Source organism: Neltuma alba, unplaced genomic scaffold, assembly GCF_004799145.2.
Source record: "Neltuma alba isolate B1F8T4 unplaced genomic scaffold, ASM479914v2 tig00012421_pilon, whole genome shotgun sequence".
In the NCBI taxonomy this organism is placed as follows: Eukaryota; Viridiplantae; Streptophyta; class Magnoliopsida; order Fabales; family Fabaceae; genus Neltuma; species Neltuma alba.
The window spans coordinates 17440-37352 of record NW_021636910.1 but is presented as its reverse complement, the minus strand read 5'-3'; the positions used below and the strand labels follow the sequence as shown (position 1 = coordinate 37352).

At 33.9% G+C, this 19913-nt stretch overlaps 2 protein-coding genes across 2 annotated transcripts; both read left to right on the top strand.

The window, feature by feature from the left end:
- Positions 1 to 5699: 5699 nt before the first annotated feature.
- On the top strand, positions 5700 to 6800 carry LOC114726994 (metalloendoproteinase 2-MMP-like). Its single transcript, XM_028913698.1, has one exon. The coding sequence runs from the start codon at positions 5700 to 5702 to the stop codon at positions 6798 to 6800; it is 1101 nt and encodes a 366-aa protein (XP_028769531.1).
- A 6151-nt stretch (positions 6801 to 12951) lies between these two features.
- Positions 12952 to 13878, top strand: LOC114726993 (metalloendoproteinase 2-MMP-like). The gene has a single exon (XM_028913697.1). It carries the CDS (start codon positions 12952 to 12954, stop codon positions 13876 to 13878), a length of 927 nt encoding a protein of 308 aa, XP_028769530.1.
- Positions 13879 to 19913: the final 6035 nt, after the last annotated feature.

Genomic DNA, 19913 nt, shown 5'->3' with positions numbered 1-19913 from the left:
TAGTGATGGAAAATTTCTGTTGGTAATTAGCGACGGAATTTTTCGGCACTAATCTGTCTCTAATCAATTAGCGACAAAGGAATTAGCGATGGAACAAATTCTGTCACTAAATGAAAAATTTCATTGCTAAATTTTGTCGCTAAAAGTATTTTTTTTGTAGTGTGATAGATAGCCTTCTCTTTATACATTTTTTTAACCCTTTTGTATTTTAAAAAGGAAACTCTTAAGATTTTTACCACATGACTTGACTGGGCAAGCTCACTCGTATTTTTATAAGACAAAATGATATTAAGAAAATAAGAGTTTACATGGTGAAATAGGCTAAAATGCAAATGGAGTTCCTCGAGTTAAGGGGAAAAAAACTAATGAAACAACTTGACCGATGTATGAGGAAAATTATGAAACAACTATAGAATTTCTTCTCGGTTATGGTGGATAACTGAATGCGATCAGTAGTGTTGGACATTGGGTTTAAGTCCATACTTGATGGGCTGGACTACTTGATCCAAGAGAGGAGAATCTTAGAGTGTTGGACATTGGGCCTGAGTCCGTCTTTAATAGGCTAGACTACTTGACTGCAGAGAGGAAAATCTCTAATAAAAAAAATCATAAATCAGAAGCAATAAATGGTTGATTAGGAAATATTCAATCAAGCATTATGGACTTGATTGATTGAAGGGAAATCAATCAAACATTAGTTGTCGATTGTAGAATTAAAATAGGGTTAAGGTTCTTAATTGCCCCGGAAGTTTTTCCTGACGAGCACTCAGCACCCGGAAGTTTTTGTTTGTTCTTAAATATCCCGAAAGTAATTTATCGTAGCAATTATGCCCCGAGTTAACGTTCAGGCAAACGGACGTCTGTAAATGACACGGTGTCCAGAAGATGGACGACACGTTGGTGAATGAGATGGTGACGTGGCACTGTTGTGTCGACAAAATAAAAGTTGATGCCGAAGGTCAATGTTGTCATCGAATGTCGCTTTTGTCGTCGACATTGAGAGCTAGGGCAAAGCAAAGCGAGGTGGGGCGTATGTGAAGTCTGAGAAGAGAACAGAGAGCAGAGAAGACCAAAGATCAGTTCTCGAATATGTATTCAAGAAGATCAGTTCTCAAATACGTATTCGAGAAGACCATTTCTCTAATATATATTCAAGAATATAGTTGAAAATAAGCTTTGAGTTAGAATGGTGTTACCAAAGGATGCGTGTGATGTGCGACAGTAAAAGACAGAAAGGATACGTGGGATGTGTGACAGTAGAAGACACAAAGCTATTTATATTGATTAATATTGATTAGTTGATAAGGGTATTTATCAATTAACAAATCGATAAATGAGGACTTGAATTGTTTCTTTTATTTATCGAAGTCCTTATCGATAAATACCATTTATCGATAACCTTATCGGACAAAAGTTTATGAAATTGGCTTAATTATATCGAGTAGCTTATCGATAATTTCATTTATCAAAGAGCTTATCGATAAATGACCACCATTTATCAACTTTGCTACATCAGTGTTATTTGGCTCTCCAACATTTACAGAACATACATCCAAAAAAACAATAGACTGGTACAGCTAGAACCAAAAGAGAACAAGGCCAAGTACAAATACATCTTCCTAAATCCTAAGAAGTGCCATCTAAATACGCCAAATACACTAAACAGTGCTATCTAAATCCCCTAAATAGCAGACTGGTACAAATAATATAGCTATTCCCTTCCTCTCCTTGCATCGAACTTCCTTCGACTAGAAGAGGCAATTACTATGTGGTCCCTGTGAGCTAGGAGTTGTGAGGTGGTTGAGGCTGGTTGTCTTGACCACATTAGTCCTGGAGGAGTGAATGGTAGGTTAGAAGGAGTGGAAGTAATTGCTCCATCACCTCGATACTGGATTCTACGGGAGCCACTACCATTGGAATCAGACATGCTCCGAGAGATCCTTATTGAGAGCTCATTTGGGATGGGAAACCTTGTTTCTATGTCTGCATGGTGCTCCATGTATTCTTCTCCCTCATCAAGGACAACTTGTGAATTCAAGCCACGCTGCATAATGACATTAACAATATAGTTAGATTCTGAAAACATGGAATGAAAAAGGATTATGAAAACAGATTAAACGATCACATACATTGTAGACAGTTCGTCCAGTTTCCTCATCAATCTGGACTCCCATTCCACTATCAACATGGCTCTTGTAGAAAGCCCTTCCAGCACGTGGTCTTCTGTTCGTATCAGACTGTTGAGTGCTGGTTTGTGACTATTCGTATCTTCGCTACCCCCTGGTAGTGAACTACTGGGACCACCACCGGGACCACTACCACCCCTCCTTGTCATCTCACCTCAACCCTAAACTAATTTAAAAAAAGAAAATTACTTCGCCACACTGGATTTGAAAATAAGAACCTAATGACGAGAATCTAATATTCCATACCTTTTCAATCCGGTCGAATCTCTACTCTGTCCTCTTCTCAGACTTCACATGCGCCCCACCTTACTTTGCTTTACCCTAGCTCTCAGTGTTGACGACAAGAGCGACCTTCGATGACAACATTGACCTTCGACATCAACTTTTATTTTGTCGACACAACAGTGCCACGTCACCATCTCATTCACCAACGTGTCGTCCATCTTCTGGACACCGTGTCATTTACAGACGTCCGTTTACTTGAACGTTAACTCGGGGCATAATTGCTACGATAAATTACTTCCGGGATATTTAAGAACAAACAAAAACTTTTGGGTGCTGAGTGCTCCTCGGGGAAAACTTCTGGGGCAATTAAGAACCTTAACCCATTAAAATATTATCTCATAATAAATGAGGAATATTGCACCTTCCTGAAATAAAGGTCATCCTATCCTTATAAATAGAAGGTGCCTCCATCCATTTCTCTTCACTCCAACCATTGAGTTTTTCAGTGTTCTTTTCTTCTCTCTTTGATACATCTACTATGCCATTCTAATCAAGACTCTAGTAGTCAAAATACTACATGAACTATCAACTTCAAGACCCGGAACCGACCAGCACGCTTTTCTCACCTCTCTCTCTACTTATTTCTCTCATTTCCTACAATTAGGAACAAGGACAAAGGACTTTTGGACATATTTAACAGTTAGTAATGACTTGGATCCACGAGAGTGAGGCTTGCAAACATGATGAGGAACCATAGTTCTGATATGCAGAATCATTTAAAAAAAAAAAAATAGCAACAAAATTTGATAACGGAATCTGCAAACTCCGTCGCAAAAAAAAACCATCATTGATTGATTAGCAATAGCAGTGAAATTCTGTCACTAAACTAATTAGTGACAAAAATTTCATCATTTATCTGCTATTTATTTGTAATATAAATTGATTCTTTTCATAATAATTTCTTTATGAAAGTACCATGATAAAGTAGATAATTCCTTGGTAATACTGAAAACTCAACCTTTTGTATTTTTACCCTCAATATTAAGGGAAATTGAGCAATCAGAACAAGAATTTATAAAACAATACCCACTGTAAAGATGTGACGTGTCTTTCAAAGCCAATGCTGAGGTGGACTAGATAAGCTCGCAAATACCATCGTTAACAATAAAATTAAAATCCATACGCTCGTACATAGTATCTTATGTTTATATTAAATGCTACCTCACGTCGCTTCACTAATTTGAGTAAACTAAAAAAATTTATTAAATTAATTATCTGTAATATATATATTTTTAAAAATAATTATGTATGTTAGTTAGAACTATCACTAATATGTGTAATTATTGTAAAAATTATTTTAAAAAAATGAGAAACAAAATGAATTGAGGTCTTATATTTAAAATCAAATTATATGTCAAATTAGTTCTTATATTAAAAATATTAATTATAAATAAATGTAAAAATATTTACACATGGCCTATGATATTGAAACATTGAAACTGGCTTCTGTCTTTCCTGTTGGCTTCCATGTCAATGCAACCCTGATCCCCATTGTCCATCCGCTTCCTGTTTCCTTCGTACCCACAAGTTTGGTCAACGCACTCTCCAAGTGGGGCTTTTTTTGACATCTTCGCCGTTTACTATCCCTATCATTAGATGGTTTATCCAATGATTAAGATTTAATATATTATAATAATATTATTATAATATCAAATAATAAAAATATATATAAATAAATTTAATCTACACAATTTAAAAGTGCAGACTGAAAAGGACAAAGTAATAAAACAGTCATAAAATATTTTAATAAAAATTTACAAGGGTGATGTATGTAGATTAATTTCTAACATCTTAAATATATGTGTGTTATTAAATTAATAATATAATAATATTGCTATAAGATATTAAATATCCGCTAGTAGATGTTGATCTAATAATAGAAACAGTAAATGGAAAAAAAACTTAGGTGGAAACATTTTTCTCTGTTTTTTTTGTTGTTGCTGGTGTCAATCAATTTTGACCTTGATTTCTCTAATAAGTATATCTTCTTCCGATTTTTATTTGTTTCTATTTTTCTCTATGTAAATGGGAGAAAAAGAATGATATCTTTATTTTAAATTTGAATCTAATTATGAGGCTCATAGCCATGGATAGGGATTAATCTGCAGAGAATTCATATGTCCAAATTTAAAAATAAAAATGTAGTTTTAATCCTTCAACTTCACACAACATTTTATTTTGATATCTTATAATTCGATCCTTTTTTCTATTTTTAACTCTTAATGCCATTAACCAACAAAAACTACTTGTATTAAAATTGTAGATGTTGACAATATTATATATCAGATGCTGATTATGACGTTTAATTGTTAAAATTACAGTGACTATTTCGAGAAAATCAATATCTAAGACTAATGATGTTAAGATTGTATGGCTGAAAAAGATACTTTTTAAAATTAAAAAACCAAACAGAAATATTATTGTACTACCCCTAGTCCTAAATATAAAAATTAATTGGGATTTCTAAAAATAATATATTAATCCACTTTGTCTCCTAAATTTATAATATGCTTTTAAAAATATCCCTATTGATTGTAAGATATTTTCACCTAGATATAATTCCAACGGACATGATTGAATAAGGTTAATTTAGAGAAATCAACACGTATTTGTTACAGATAACTAAGTTAACTAATTTTCTAATTTCTAAAATTAATTATCTAGTTTTTATATTAAAAACGGGAGGCAGTATAAAGTTAGAGTATCAAATGCTAAATTTTGCCACCAAAATTTTACATCATACACAAACACACATGTATAAAAACATTTTCCACCATCATGCATATCGCTGCCCATGGAATGTAATGTGTCAAGGAGCCACTAGATCAGACTTTCAATTCATTGTCATTATAAATTATTGGCCATTTCGTTTTCCTAATTAAGTTTAGTTGGCTGAATAACAATATTAACTATAGATGAGGTAATAATAATAATAACAATAACAATAATAATGCTATTGTTATAAATAAGTGGGAAAAGAAAAGGGATTACCTTCCCTTTCACCATGCAAGCAAATTGCAGTAGAGTATTTCTAAGCAATTCAGTTGATGGTATCATAGGCTTAAGAGTCAACTGTTAAGAGTGCTAATCCAGCACGAAACGCGAAAATATATCACAGAAATTAAACTAGTATAATTTTCTGGGGCTATTTAAGAGCTAGCCACTCAAATTTTCTCTCCTACCAAACAGTAACCACAAAATTAAACTGCTTTATGCTTAGGAGGAAAAATGAGAGTGAAAAAAGCTTACGCTGTCGTCTTGATTTTATCCCTTCTCATTGTGGATGAATCATCCCCCTTTCTTCTCCGACCAGCTTCAGCTAATCTATTGTCCATTATTCCGTGGGGGTTAAGAATTTTGAGAGCCCTCAGAACACTAAATTTTAGCAAAATTTCCAGAGTATTGGATAAACTGAGATCGTTCTTGAGTTCCAATGGAGGTCGTATTCGAATAGGAAGATTCGTTGCCGGCATATCCAAGATTAAGAACTATTTTAGTTTCTTCGGTTACCTTAATTCCACTTTGGATTCAGACTTCACCGATGAATTCTCCGCCGAGCTCGAATCAACAATCGAACTCTTTCAGAATACTTTCCACCTCAACGTCACCGGCCAACCCGACGACGCCACCGTTTCATTGATCACGCTGCCGCGATGCGCCCTTCCTGATGTTAACATCAATGGCCCCTCCGCTGTGACGGCGGGTCGCACGACGTCGTTTACCAAGTGGTGGCCCGAGGGGAAGAACGAGCTTACTTACGCTTTTTCCCCAGAAAATGAAACGTCGACGTCGGTAAAGGACGTCTTTGCGGATGCCTTCCGCCGGTGGTCCGAGGTGACGAAGTTGAACTTTTCGGAGACGACGTCGTTTAATGAAGCCTCCATTCAAATCATGTTCTCGTCGTTGGACGGGAATCTAGGAGTGGTAGGCGGCGCATGGCCGGATAATACGACGACGAGTTGGGATGTCGTTTTGGATTCCGATGAGAAGTGGGCGTTGCCGAGCGAAGACATGACGGAGAGCGACGAACTCGACCTTGAGTCAGCGGTGATGCACCAGATGGGTCATGTGTTGGGGCTGAGCCACTCGGCGATAGAAGAGGCAATTATGTACCCCTTCATCGTGCCATCGAAGAAAAGGAAGGTGGATTTCGCGAAAGACGACTTGGAGAAGATTCAGCAACTCTACAGTGCGAAATCCAATTCCACTGAGTTATTACAGGGGGAGTCTCCTTCGTCGGACGGTGCAGGATCCGGCAGCGGCATAGGGCCGAGAACGGACGTGGTTTCAGCTACGTGGCTCGGAATTGCATTGCTCTTCCTGTTCTGATGAATGCCAGGGTTCTGAGTTGCTGGTCCAATCAATAAAGTACACGTGTATATAACACTCACGTATATGTTTTTGTGTGTGTTTCCCTAAAATAAAAGGCTACTAGAAAATGGGACTAGCCAGCAAAAGAAAGTCTGTAACTTAATCTTGTGACTAAAATATATAGTTGGTTTTTTAACTTTGTATAAATTTTTAATTTCATCTCTTAACTTTAAAAAGTATACTTTTAGTCTTTTAATTCTAAAATTGTTTTAAAAAATGATAATATTAAAATCTTAAATGTTAATAAAATATTCTCAAATACTAACATATTAAGTTTAAATTTTAAAACATCTACAATTGTTAAAAAAATTAAATTATCATTGAAGCCTAATGATTTTTGAGTTAAATAACTAAATGTATACTTTTTAAAGTTAAGAGACCAAATTAAAATTTTGTACAAAATTAAAAGACCAAATATATTTTTTCTTTTAATTTCCTTTTTCCACTTTCAACAAGTATTATAGTTGCTCTTTTTTATTATATTGCCATAGTAGGAAGGGATAATTAATCTGCAAGTCCTTATAGTTTCAACCAATTTTGAATCAGGTCCCTATAATTTTTTTTCTTTTTATCAAATCCTTATACTTTCACCTGTTTTTAATTAGGTCCTTACATTTATTTTTCTTTTTATCAAGTCCTTATAAGATCACTTTATTTTTAAGTAAGTCCCTGAATTTTTTATTCTTTATTTTATAAATTCTAATAGTACTATTTTATAAACATAAAATAGTATATATTATGTAATATTAGTTTATAAACAATAATATTCTAAAAATAATGAATTATTATAATAATTTTATTTTTTTAGCAAAAAAAAATTAATTGTTTTAAAAAAATTTCCTTAATTAATTAATTATATTACTTATCTTTTATTATATAATTATTAATATTTTATATTTCAGTACTAATTTATTTAATTAAGTTCATATTTAATTAATAAATAAAAATTAAAACTAGATGGACCTAATTAAAATTTTAGTGAAATTATAAGGATTTAATAAAAAGAAAAATAAATGTGAGGACCTAATTAAAAATAGATGAAAGTATAAGGACCTGATAAAAAGAAAAAAAACTATAAGGACCTAATTCAAAATTGGTTAAAACTATAAGGACTTCCAGATTAATTAACCCTAGTAGGAAAATATGGATGCAAGGATTCAAGGCTGTGATTGTCAACACCCAATTTTATCTGGATCTATAAAAATTAATAAAAACAAAAATAAAAAATCCTATTTGATTCTTATAATTTTTATTTGGAAAAATTTTGTTTACAATTAATAATAAAAATAAAATTCATTCAAAATTTAAAAAATCGTTGATGGTGATTTGTTACACATTAGGCAAAGTTGCTTGAGTCCTTAAGGACAGAATTAAATAATAAAAATCCCTAATTGATGGTGATTTGTGTTTGATCAAGAAACAATACTTTGCGTCATTATTATGAAAAAAATAAAAAACTCAAATTAAAGTAAAAACTCAAATTGATGATGATTTGGTGTTAGAAGAGAAAATGTCATCATATATGTCATTATTACGAGAAATCAAAAATGAAAAGTTAAAGAAAGATGCATTAATGAGGTGACCTCTAGATGACACTTGTTTAGAGAAGAGGAAGCTGAGATTTTTGAGAGAAAAGAGGTGAGGTAGAAAATTTTTCTTCTATCATCTTTGTTTCATTTCAACAATGATTTGGGAAAGGGTAGGGTTGTCCTAAACAGAGAAAAATTTACTGTCTGGTCTTTTTTATCTTTAATTCTGTGACCCATTCATATTCAATAAGTGCCTAGGTTCTCAGGATTGTGTCCACATACCTGAGCCTCAACACCAATGGTCAGATAGTGTAATTCGATATGAGTTTGGTTACTTGATTTTTTTTTTTTAATTTCCTTTCTTTATTTTTACTTTTCATTCTTTCCTTTGTATTTTTGCCTAATCGTTACACTTTTTGTGCCGGTTGAAATTTACCCCACAGGGAATTTTGTTGCCATGAGACTGTTATAGTTACAGCTACCGTTCACCGGGGCTTCCTATCACCAGGTTTTCATCCCTTTGGGATGATGATGATATGCCCAATGGAATTTGTGTCTTGCATAGACTATAAGATCAAGGGGTGTGCCTCCTTTATTTCTTGGCTTGATATGTGATGTTCAATGTAATCATGGTTTAATTTGCCTTACCTACGTGTCATTTTCATCTCTCTCTCTCTCTCTCATGTCATTTTCATCTCTTTCTCCTTTTCATCCAATGTGTGCCATGTGAGTTTTTAAAACCTCCACACATATTTAGATTTATTGGTAGTTATGTGAGATTTTGGAAGTCTGTGCAGGTATAACAATAGGGTTGCTCAAGATTCCTTTTTAAAATATATATATATATATAAATTAATAATCCTGACCCAATATTTATAAATGAAAATAAAATAAAAAAGTCTTTTTATTGGGAAAAAAAAAGTCCTGAGACCTTTTCATGTGATGAATGATGTCTTGCTAGCAAAAAAATCTTCGGCGACTAATAGATTTAGCGCCAAAGATTTTATCTATGGGTACAGAGGAATCGTTTAAGAAGCCAACCGGTCACTCTTGGATATGGCAGGGAATACTCAAATCATACTTGACTGATTCATTCCTTCATTGGAAGGTGGGCTCTGGTCATTCTATTCCAATCAACCACACGGTGTGGTGGCCCATGCTGCCTTCTCCACTGCAACACGTTCGTGTGGTGTCTGATTTGATCAAGCATTATAGATTAGGGTGGAATGTGGTATTGATCCATCAATTGTATTCTCCTTCTGGCTCAAGAGAATTTTTTTTTTTAACTGAATATCATTACTAGCAACAAATAGCATACAAAAGTTACTCCTCTTGATCAAGATCCATCCCATGAAACATAGGTGAAGATTGATCAAAGATACAAAAATCCACATCCCCATCATTAAATTGGAGGCTTTTGCTAAGTGATCCATTAAAATAAGATTCTCCCTATAACTACGCCTGACTAGAGCCTACCAATCCGTATTAAGAATGAATCTAGTATCCTACACAACATCCCCATAAGGGTGGTCAGCATCACAACCCGGCCTTAAGATATAGAGTAGTTGCCTCGAGACAATCAAAATGCACTTCAATAGTCCTAAACCTCTATTCCAACATAATTGCAAACCACTAATAATCCCAATGAGTTCTGCAATTGCTGAGGGGAACAGAGGTTAATTTACAGCTGAAACCAAAAATCCATCTTCCTTCCTCATCTTTTAGCACTCCACCATAGCCGCTCGTGCCATCTTTAAGCACTAAACCGTTCATGGAATATGGTCTGTAGCATTTTCTTGCATAGTATGGTCAGAATAAAATTTACAATGTTCAATGAGGTCTTCATCCCAACAAGTCCTGTAAAGAGAATCAACAGCATTTGTTGGAACATTTGTTACACTTGTATCGAAGACTTTATTGCATCTTGAAACCCAGCTATCCTAGCAAACATAACCAAAGCAAGCTGCCTATTGAACTTTCTTAGTGCTTTAGGCTCCTGCTTCATTTTTAAGATTCTAATGAATCTAATCAATGCCCTATAAAGAAAAGAAAGATTACCACAAATTTGGAGAAACCACCGATTTCCATCTGCAGACAATATTTGTGTAGTCTCTAATTTTGTGCATCTCTCTTTCTTTATTTTCACAACCAAAAGCACAAGCTACAGAATCTCAAAGACCCCTTCGCTTCGTAAGTTCCACCATGTGGATTCGCTCATGTGCAAAGAGCCACATGAAAGATTTGATCTTTTCAGGGACTCTCCACCTCCAAAGGTTCTTCCAAAAGCTGTCTACCTCCATTCGGATGCCTGCAAAAAGAAAATGGTATGCTGATTTGACAAAAAAGGAACCATTATTAGTGGATGGATCCCATGTATATTTATCCTCTCCTCTCTTCTCATAGGATGAATGTGCACACATGATTCGCTCAATAGTTATATGATGAGGTAACCAGGCATGCAGCTTTTTATAGCTCCAGTTGCCGTAACGATCAACATAGTCAATAACTTTCTCATTGCAATCAATCAAACCTTCTCTTCTGGGGATAAGATCAATAAAAGGCACACTAATCTCTGACCATTTCTCAAACCAGAAAGTAGTATTGCAACCATTCCCCATCTTCTTGCCTACACCTTCTCTTCCCGAGATAAGATCAATAAGAGGCACATTAATTTTAGCTACTACTTCTTCGTGTCTGGATTTGGCTAACAAGATTGAGTGGTAGCCAGATTCGAACGGTAACTAGTCAATGAATGCTACGTATAGAATTGCTTCAAATAACTTTGTTTAGGAAGATCAACCACGGGTGTGGGATGTTTTACGGAAACTAAAGTTTACCCCAAGGTAATTTTAAGAGTGTGGAAGGTACTACCTCTAGTCTTAATTATAATACTTCATTTATAGTTTACAAACGAGATCTTATAATTAGGACCGAAGGTAGTATTATAAGGCCACTCCTACAGGGAAACTGTTGCGAAGCCATCACATAATACAAGGTGCCTTTCTGTGCTGTATATGCGTGGAACATGTGGAAACCTTAGATCATTTGTTTTTAACGTGTCAGTGGGCGAAGCGCTGTGCAAACAAGGTATCAAAATACCACTTATTTTATGTAGAATAATAAAAAGAAGCAAAAAAAAAAATATTTGGAAAGAGCTCCAAAATTAAGGGGCAGTTGGGTAAGCAACTGATAAGGGCCAGCTGACACCCCAGCCCATTTTTTCAATGAGGAACCTCCAGCATGCTAATCTTGGTCAAAACTGAATCACAGGGAAATTTTTTTCAACGTAAACCTTCTTATGTTACAAGCTTAGCTTATGATGTTGTAATCTAGTTGTTAGTCGTATGATGGTTGCTGTACTAACTTCGTGTACAATTACTTGTATCATGGCCTAGTTTCTACTGAATTGATCTTTTCATTAAAAAAAAAATGGTGTTTTTTTTTTGGGCCGTGAGAGATTTTTAAAATTTTAGGAGGCACAAATGATTAACTTGCATGCAAAATTTTGGGAATCTCCGTAAGACGGTTAATCCAAAACCTTTGAAATTTTTCTAAATAAAAACAAAGAGATATTTTTGTAAATTTTTAAAAACGAACCAATAAAGAAACAATTTTCTTAAATAAAGTGACCCCCGCAAGTTTGGTCAACGGAGGCTCCAAATGTGGGCGTTGTTTGGTTGCCGTCAATTAAATTTTGACTTTGATTTCTCTAATAAGTATGGTATCTTAATTTTAAATATGAATACAAATACGAGGCTTAGAGTTTATCTACAAATGATTTGTAGGGATTGATCGATCTACAAAGAGGTCATGTCCATATTTTAAAAAAAAAGTATACTTATAATTTTATAAAATATTTTTTCAGTCCTTTATTTCTAGCACTGTTAACAAAAAATTCTAATATTGCAATTTTACATGTAGACAAATATTATACACCAAATATTGATATATTAACCTTAATTTTCAAAATAAAAATGACTATTTCAAATTAAAAATCAACATTTAAGACTAATGGTATTAAGGTTAAACGATTGAAAAGATACTTTTTCAAATTAAAGAACTAAACTAAAATCTTATATAAAGTTATAGTACCATATGTATAATTTGCCATCAAAACTTAGGTATGCATACACATATATAGACACTCATGCATATATCAAATCACAGCCCATGGAATGGTACTGCGTGTCCAGGAACTGCTAAAACTAAGACTTTCAATTTATTGTCATTATAAAAAATTGATCATTTCGTTTTCCTAATTACGTTGATTTAGTTGAATAACAACATGATAGATATGGTTAGAACAACAATACTTTTATTATATATAAAAATGGATAAAGTAAAAGATTACCTTCCCTTTCACCATGCAAACATATATCAGTAGAGCATTTCCAAGAAGTTCAGTTGATAATATTATATAGGCTTATTAGCTTACAAGTCAAGAGGGCCATTCCTGCACGAAACGCGTAACTAAATGTCGCGGAAATTAAACTAATCATTTTCCAGGGCTATTTAAGAGCTAACCACTCAAAATCTTCTCCACAGAATTAAACTGTTTAATTCTATACTTAGGAAGAAAAATGAGAGTGAAAAGAGCTTACGTTGTGGTCTTGATTTTATCCCTTCTAATTGTGGATGAATCTTACCCTTTTCTTCTTCCACCAGCTTCAGCTAATGTACTGGCCATTTTACCGTGGGGGTTAAAAATATTATCCAGAACCCTAAATTTTAGAACTATTTCCAGAGCATTAGATAAACTGAGATCATTCTTGCGTTCCAATGGTGGTCGTCGTCTTCGAATAGGAGACTTCGTCGACGGCATATCAAAGATTAAAGACTATTTTGACCTGTTCGGTTACCTGAATTCCGCTTTGAATTCAAACTCCACCGATGAATTCACCGCCGATCTCGAATCGGCAATCAAATACTTCCAGAAGACGTTCCACCTCAACGTCACCGGCCAACCCGACGACGCCACGGTTTCATTGATCAAGCTGCCGCGATGCGCCCTTCCTGATGTTAACATCAATGGCTCCTCCGCTGTGCTGAAGAAAGAGCTTACTTATGCTTTTTCGCCTGAAAATGAAACGGCGGCGTCGTTTAAGGACGTCTTTGCGGATGCCTTTCGCCGGTGGTCAAGCGTGACGCGGTTGAACTTTTCAGAGACTACGTCGTTTAACGAAGCTGACATTCAAATCATGTTCTCAACGTTGGACGATGAGCTGGGAGTCGTCGGCGGCGTCTGGTTGGATAATAAGACGGAGAGGCGGAAGGTCGTTTTGGACTCCGATGAGGAGTGGGTGTTGCCGAGCGAAGACCTGACGGAGGACGACGAACTGGACCTCGAGTCAACGGTGATGCACCAGATCGGTCATGTGTTGGGGCTGAACCATTCGGCGATAGAGGAGGCGATTATGTACCCTTACATCGTGCCATCGCGGAAAAGGAAGGTGGATTTTGCTAAAGATGATTTGGAGAAGATTCAGCAACTCTACAGTTCGAAATAGTTGTTACAGGCGGAGTCTCCGTCGTCGGACGGTGGAGGAGCCGCCAGCGGCATAGGGCCGAGATGGAACCTGGGCTCAGCTTTATGGCTTAGTATGTGATAGGCTCTAATAAATAACTATTGTTGAAGTATACCCGGTCTGCCCTTCAATCTTTAATAAATAAGCTAGTTAATTAATTCATAAAAATTAAATAAGTTAGTTATTTATTAAAAATGAGTATCAATTTGCCTAAAATATACTTTCTAATTATTTGTGTTGGAATTATCCTTGATAAAAAAACCTATTAACATATACAATAAAAAATGGATAGTTTTAAAAAATTATATGAGAAAAAATGAATTAAGATATTATATTGGTAAAAAGACAAAGAGGCACAGTAATTATTTTTAAGTTTGTTATATGTTTATTGTCATTAATTATAAATATATCCTTTATTACTTGAATAGCAAAAAACGATCCATTGTTATTTGCTTTTATGTTGCAGAAGGAATAGGTAATTGTCTACAGCTCTTGGGCAACACTAATGATTAAACTTAAATAACACCTACCTTCCTTGTTTGGATTTTCTTCGGTAGTGTCATTTAATTTTTTGTTTGTTTTATCTGAGGTGTGAACTTCGAAGGCAAGTGGGTTCATAATTCTCAACTCCTTTTAAAAACTATGCGCAACATTTTGTTGACCAAATAAATATGTAACATTTTAGCTGGAGGAAAAAATTGGGCCATGGTGCACACTGCACAGCATTTTGTTGACCAATCAATAAAGGACACGAGTACAACACTTAGCGCGGCGCAGGAGTTGTTCACGTGTTAGATTATAATGGCATATACGGTGTCTACTATTATCAATTTAATATGTGATATGGGCTCTAATAAATAATTATTGTTAAGGTATATCCAGTCATCCCTTCAGTGCTTAATAAATAAGCTACTTAATTAATTCATAAAAATGGGAAAAAATTATAGAAGTCAGTTACTTGTTAAAAATGAGATTAGTTTGCCTACAATATACTCTTTAATTATTTGTGTTGGAATTATTCTTGATGAAAAACCCATTAAGTCATTAACACATATAATCGATATGGATAGTTTAAAAAAAATTATATATTTAGGAGATATGATGATTAAAATCTTGTATTTAGAATTAAATTAAATCTAGCTTCCATATTTTGCGGGGAAAAAATTCATGCAAGGGATATACTGTACAATATTGGTATGAAGATAAAGAGGTATTGTAATTATTTTTAATTTTGTTATATGTTTATTACCATTAACATATCCTTTATTATTTACATAGCAAAAAATGATCCATTATTATTTTCTTTGTTGCTGCAGAAGGAATGGATACTTTTTCTATAACAGTTGGGCGACATTAAACGTAAATAACACTTACATTCCATGTTTGGATTTTGTTCGGTTGCGTCATTTATTTATTATTATTATTTTTTGGGCTTCATCTTAAGCGTGAACTTTCGTAGGCAAGTGGGTTCATATTTCTTGCTCCTATGTCATAATAGAAATAGAAATAATATGCATTATGGCGTCAATTCTTCGTCGAACAGATGAAAAAATTTCTATTGTTTGCATTATTTGTAATTATAATATTGCTATTACATTTTTTTAAATAAAAAGACCAATTATAAATTATAAAAGAAACAAGTAAAATAAAAAATATAACGCGGAAAAGTTATTGGGCTCATTACAAGTAAAAAGCAATACAAATCCATGTAAGCCCAATAATGAAAACAAAGAGTGGATTGTGGAAGCATGACAAAATCTTCTACACCACCAATAGAGTTGGGTCCAGTAGAATGTGTTAATCTCTCACAACTTAATAAATAAAGGTTCAAATTCTTGTTAGGAGAGATATTTAGTATCCGGAAGTGTCTCAAATAAAATTGTCTCAAAATGATACTTATGCATAGCCAAAAAAAAAAAATTATATACTTGAGTTTGGTGTAGTAGAGTAAGAATTAAACAAGGAGCCTCAAAGGCAATCCATCAAGCACAACACTGCCCAGTTTGTGCATATGGGATTGAGCCTTGTTAAATTAGCCGAACCGAGTAGCCTAAGGTCATTAAGAGCAGTCATGGCACTACCCATTCTCTAGTTTTTTTTTTTTGGTTGCCCACCTAATTTACCGGAGCTTTGCTCCGACTACATCTGAATTCGATCCACGTCGCATACCTGGCTGTAGTGGATAAGTCTCCCAACCCATTCTCTAGTTGTCACTGTTTCGCTGTGTCATATCCAAAAGATACGAGCCCTTTTTAGCGAAAGCTCGTTGAGGCCCAGCGAAGTAAAGCGAACCTCTTTCTTGGACTTCTATCACCATGAGTCTCATTAAGACAGTTTGGTATAAGGGAAATAGATGAGAAGAGAAAAGGAAAAAAATTTTAATGAGCTCTATTTAAAAATCAAAGAAATGAAACTTTGAAATTTTAATAAAAAGAAGAAGTAATATAAAAGAGTAATAAAAATTAATCAAAAGTTTTTAACCCCACTTTTTAATTTTTTAAATCAAACTTATTAAAATTTTCCTTCCCCTCCCTTCCTTTCATTTTCCCTCATACCAAACAGGTCCTAAAAGAATAAAATTGTCGAGTTGCCATATAGTCCCCTCGAGATTGAAGAAGCCTGATGTAGTGCCAAGGGCTTTGTGACTTAATGACATTGACACTCTTATAAGTGCGAGGTCGTAGATTCAATCAGGAAGTTGGCATAGTAGAGCAAGAACCATCTACGTTTATTAATGGACTCCTGTCCGTCATACCCAATGCTTTCTATCTGACGCACATTCATCATGCTTTCACACTGTCGTTCATAAACTCAAGTAGAAAAATTATCCCAACAATAAAAATTGTTCTTCTGGTCCTTAATTTAAGATCCAATTTTTTAGTTAGTTTTGGTCCTAAATATAAGACTCATTTATTATATTTATCAGTTTTCTTTAAATTACCCCTATGAATACTTCTTTAACCATAAGCAAGTAGAAGAGGGAGATGTGGTATTAAGAAAGATGATTATGGTGTTTTAAAAAAATGTGTCACTTTTTTTATAATTAACTAACTTATCTAATTTCCTTAATATAATCAAATTAGTTAAATGAGTCTTATATTAAAGACTAGAAGAGTAACTTCCGTTGACTGAAATCAACAACGGGTTGCCCTAATAGTAACATCACCCATCACGTTTGAATGAAGTCCCTAATTCTAACCTGATATTGATATGTTTGTATGCATGCATGTATTTAACTGTATAAAATTAAAAAAAAAATCCACCAAACTAAAAGAAAAAAGTGACGAAGGTGAATACTTGACATCCCAAATATAGAAAATAGTAAAATTCATGATTATTCTTCCGAGACCAGCATAAGGTGGAATTAAGACAATTTTCCACAGTGATACCCTGCTGTAGGCTTTTCACGTTTAATTTCCTCTTCTTCGTGACAACTTGCATTCCTAATGCCTCGTTGAAGTTCTGCAATACTTCATGCCCTTAACAAGGCGAAGCAAAACCAGAGCCTCGATTCGAAGAAGGGACCAATTTGATTACGACTACTTTAGTTGTTCCGCAAACAACAATTCAAGAGAAAATCTAGTAGTACATGATTAAATGTTTTCAATAAGCATATGTTATAGTTTTGTATGGTGAAGAATTTAATAAATAAAATTGCAAATAACCTTTATTAAGTCCTCTTTCTTTTACCGAAAATATATGGTTTGCTTTTCCTTATTGTTTGTCATTTTTTTCGAGTAAAAAGATTATCTCATTCAAGAAAACTGTACAAGTGCAAAAACACGGTGAAAGAGAATTTACAAAATCAATCTAAAAACAGAGAAATCCTCTAAAAGTGTGATCAACTATAATATAAACATGTACTAAAATACTCTTTACTGTTTACCACTTTGTTCCTATTTATAAGTTATTTATATCTCAAGCCTACGGACTAAAGACATGCGAGTGGCAAAAGCCACTTTGGTTTGGTGATCTCTACACATCAAGGGATTAGTCTCAGACTATCGGCTAAGAGATACTGCCTGGTTTCTATTTTTTTTTTTTTTAAAAAAAGACATGGTTACTATTTTCTAAGCCCCCATGACAACAAGCAAATCGCTAATCACATCGCTAATCCAACGTCATTCCCCTTCTGCATCTTTCTGAATTTGTGAGGAGTCTTTCCTTAGGAGGAGCCAGAGAAAATTCCTCACTCTTTAGGCAACTGGAAGTTTCCACATTAAGCATTTTGTCATTAATATAAGTAAATTACTTTTCTTTTGGCCAAAATAAGTAAATTACTTTGAGACCTCTGTTTTCTTTTTTCATTTGTTTGGCTCATATGAAAGCGCTGCGTTACGCTGGTACTCTGTTTTTCATTTGGCTCCAACCTCCTGTTTTTAGTGTGGTTTCTATGGTCTTTATTTGTTCCTCGTTCAATTTTCACTGCTTTGATGAAATTCAGACCGCTCAAAATCTAATTTAGATGGTTTAGATTTAAAATTTTTCATTTCCAATATTTTCAATGATAAATTTATTTATTTTAAGAAGTGTTATTTATTTATAAAATTATTTTTATTTTAATGGGGTTAATGTGCCATTTTACTCTTAAAGGGTATTCTCAATAACTTTCACCATTCTAAAGTAATTTTTAACCCAATTTTACTTTTAAAATATTGTCCTAATAACAATGAGCAGCCTAAACTAATTTTTGGTGCAATCCTGATCGTGATATTTTAGGGTGTTTAGTGCTGTTGAAGAAATATGTTAAGGGCAAAATTACACCAAAAAGTATTACTTTAAATTGCTGAGGGTTATTGAGAAAAAAATATTTCAAGGGCATAAGAATATATATATATAAAAAATTCTAGCGTGCTGAGTATCCCTCAGAAAATATTCCGAAAGTAAAATTGCCTTATTAAAAAGAGAGCCGAAACGCTTAAAAGAGACAAAATAAGGCCAAACTTAAAAACAAACCCCTAAAGACAAATAGGGGCAAACAAGACACCAGCGGCGTTACCAGGAAACTCCTTGTCCATGGCAACACCAAGAAGACAACCTCATTGTTCTAAGAGTAAAAAACAAGCTAGCTAATCGAATGTGTTTGCTAAGTTACTCCTTCGGATCCTGTATATATGTTAGAACTAACTGTTTGGCAAAAGAAAAAAAAAACCTACAACTACTTCCGATTTTAAATATAAAAACTAGTTGGGAATTATATTTAGTCTTAAATATAAAACCTCAATCATTTTGTCTCCTAAATTTATAATATTTTCTCTAAAATATCCCTATTAATCGCAAGAGTTCTCACCAAAGATAATTCCAATGTATATAATTAAATAGGATACACACATTTATTATAGGGAAAACTATATTGGAGGTACCTATATTTTCTCTCAATTTTCAATTTGGTACCTATGTGTTTTTTGTTCTTAACTAAATCTTTAATTTTGCTCTATTAACATCATTAATCCTTATATAGAGACTAAAAATATCAATAGAACAAAGTTTTAAAAGCTAATGTTGTTAAAAACATAAAATTAAATGTTTAATTAAAGGAAAAAAACACATAGGTACCAAATTAAAAATTGAGAAAAAGTATAGGTACCTTCAATATGGTTTTCCCTTTATTATAAATAACCAACTTAATTAACTATTTTTTTTAATCTTTTCAAATTAATTATTTTGTTCTTATATTAAGAAGTAGACCAAGTGTGTGCATATATATATATATATATATATATATATATAAGAGCTAGTGGAATCAATATCAATATGTTTCTTAAAACCCAGCACGTTGCGTAGCTTTCCAACAACAAAGTTATGCAAAAGTTCCAAAGCTATAATCCTTTCATGAGCCTCTTCCAACTGTAAAATCACTGAGCACAACTGTAAAATCACTGAGCACAGAACAAACCCGCCCATCTTCCAGCTGCAGCTTTCAAAGCTTCCACATATATATATGTATGTATATATGAGTATATATGTGTATATATATGTATACTACTTCCGATCCTAATTATAAGAGCCAGTTGACT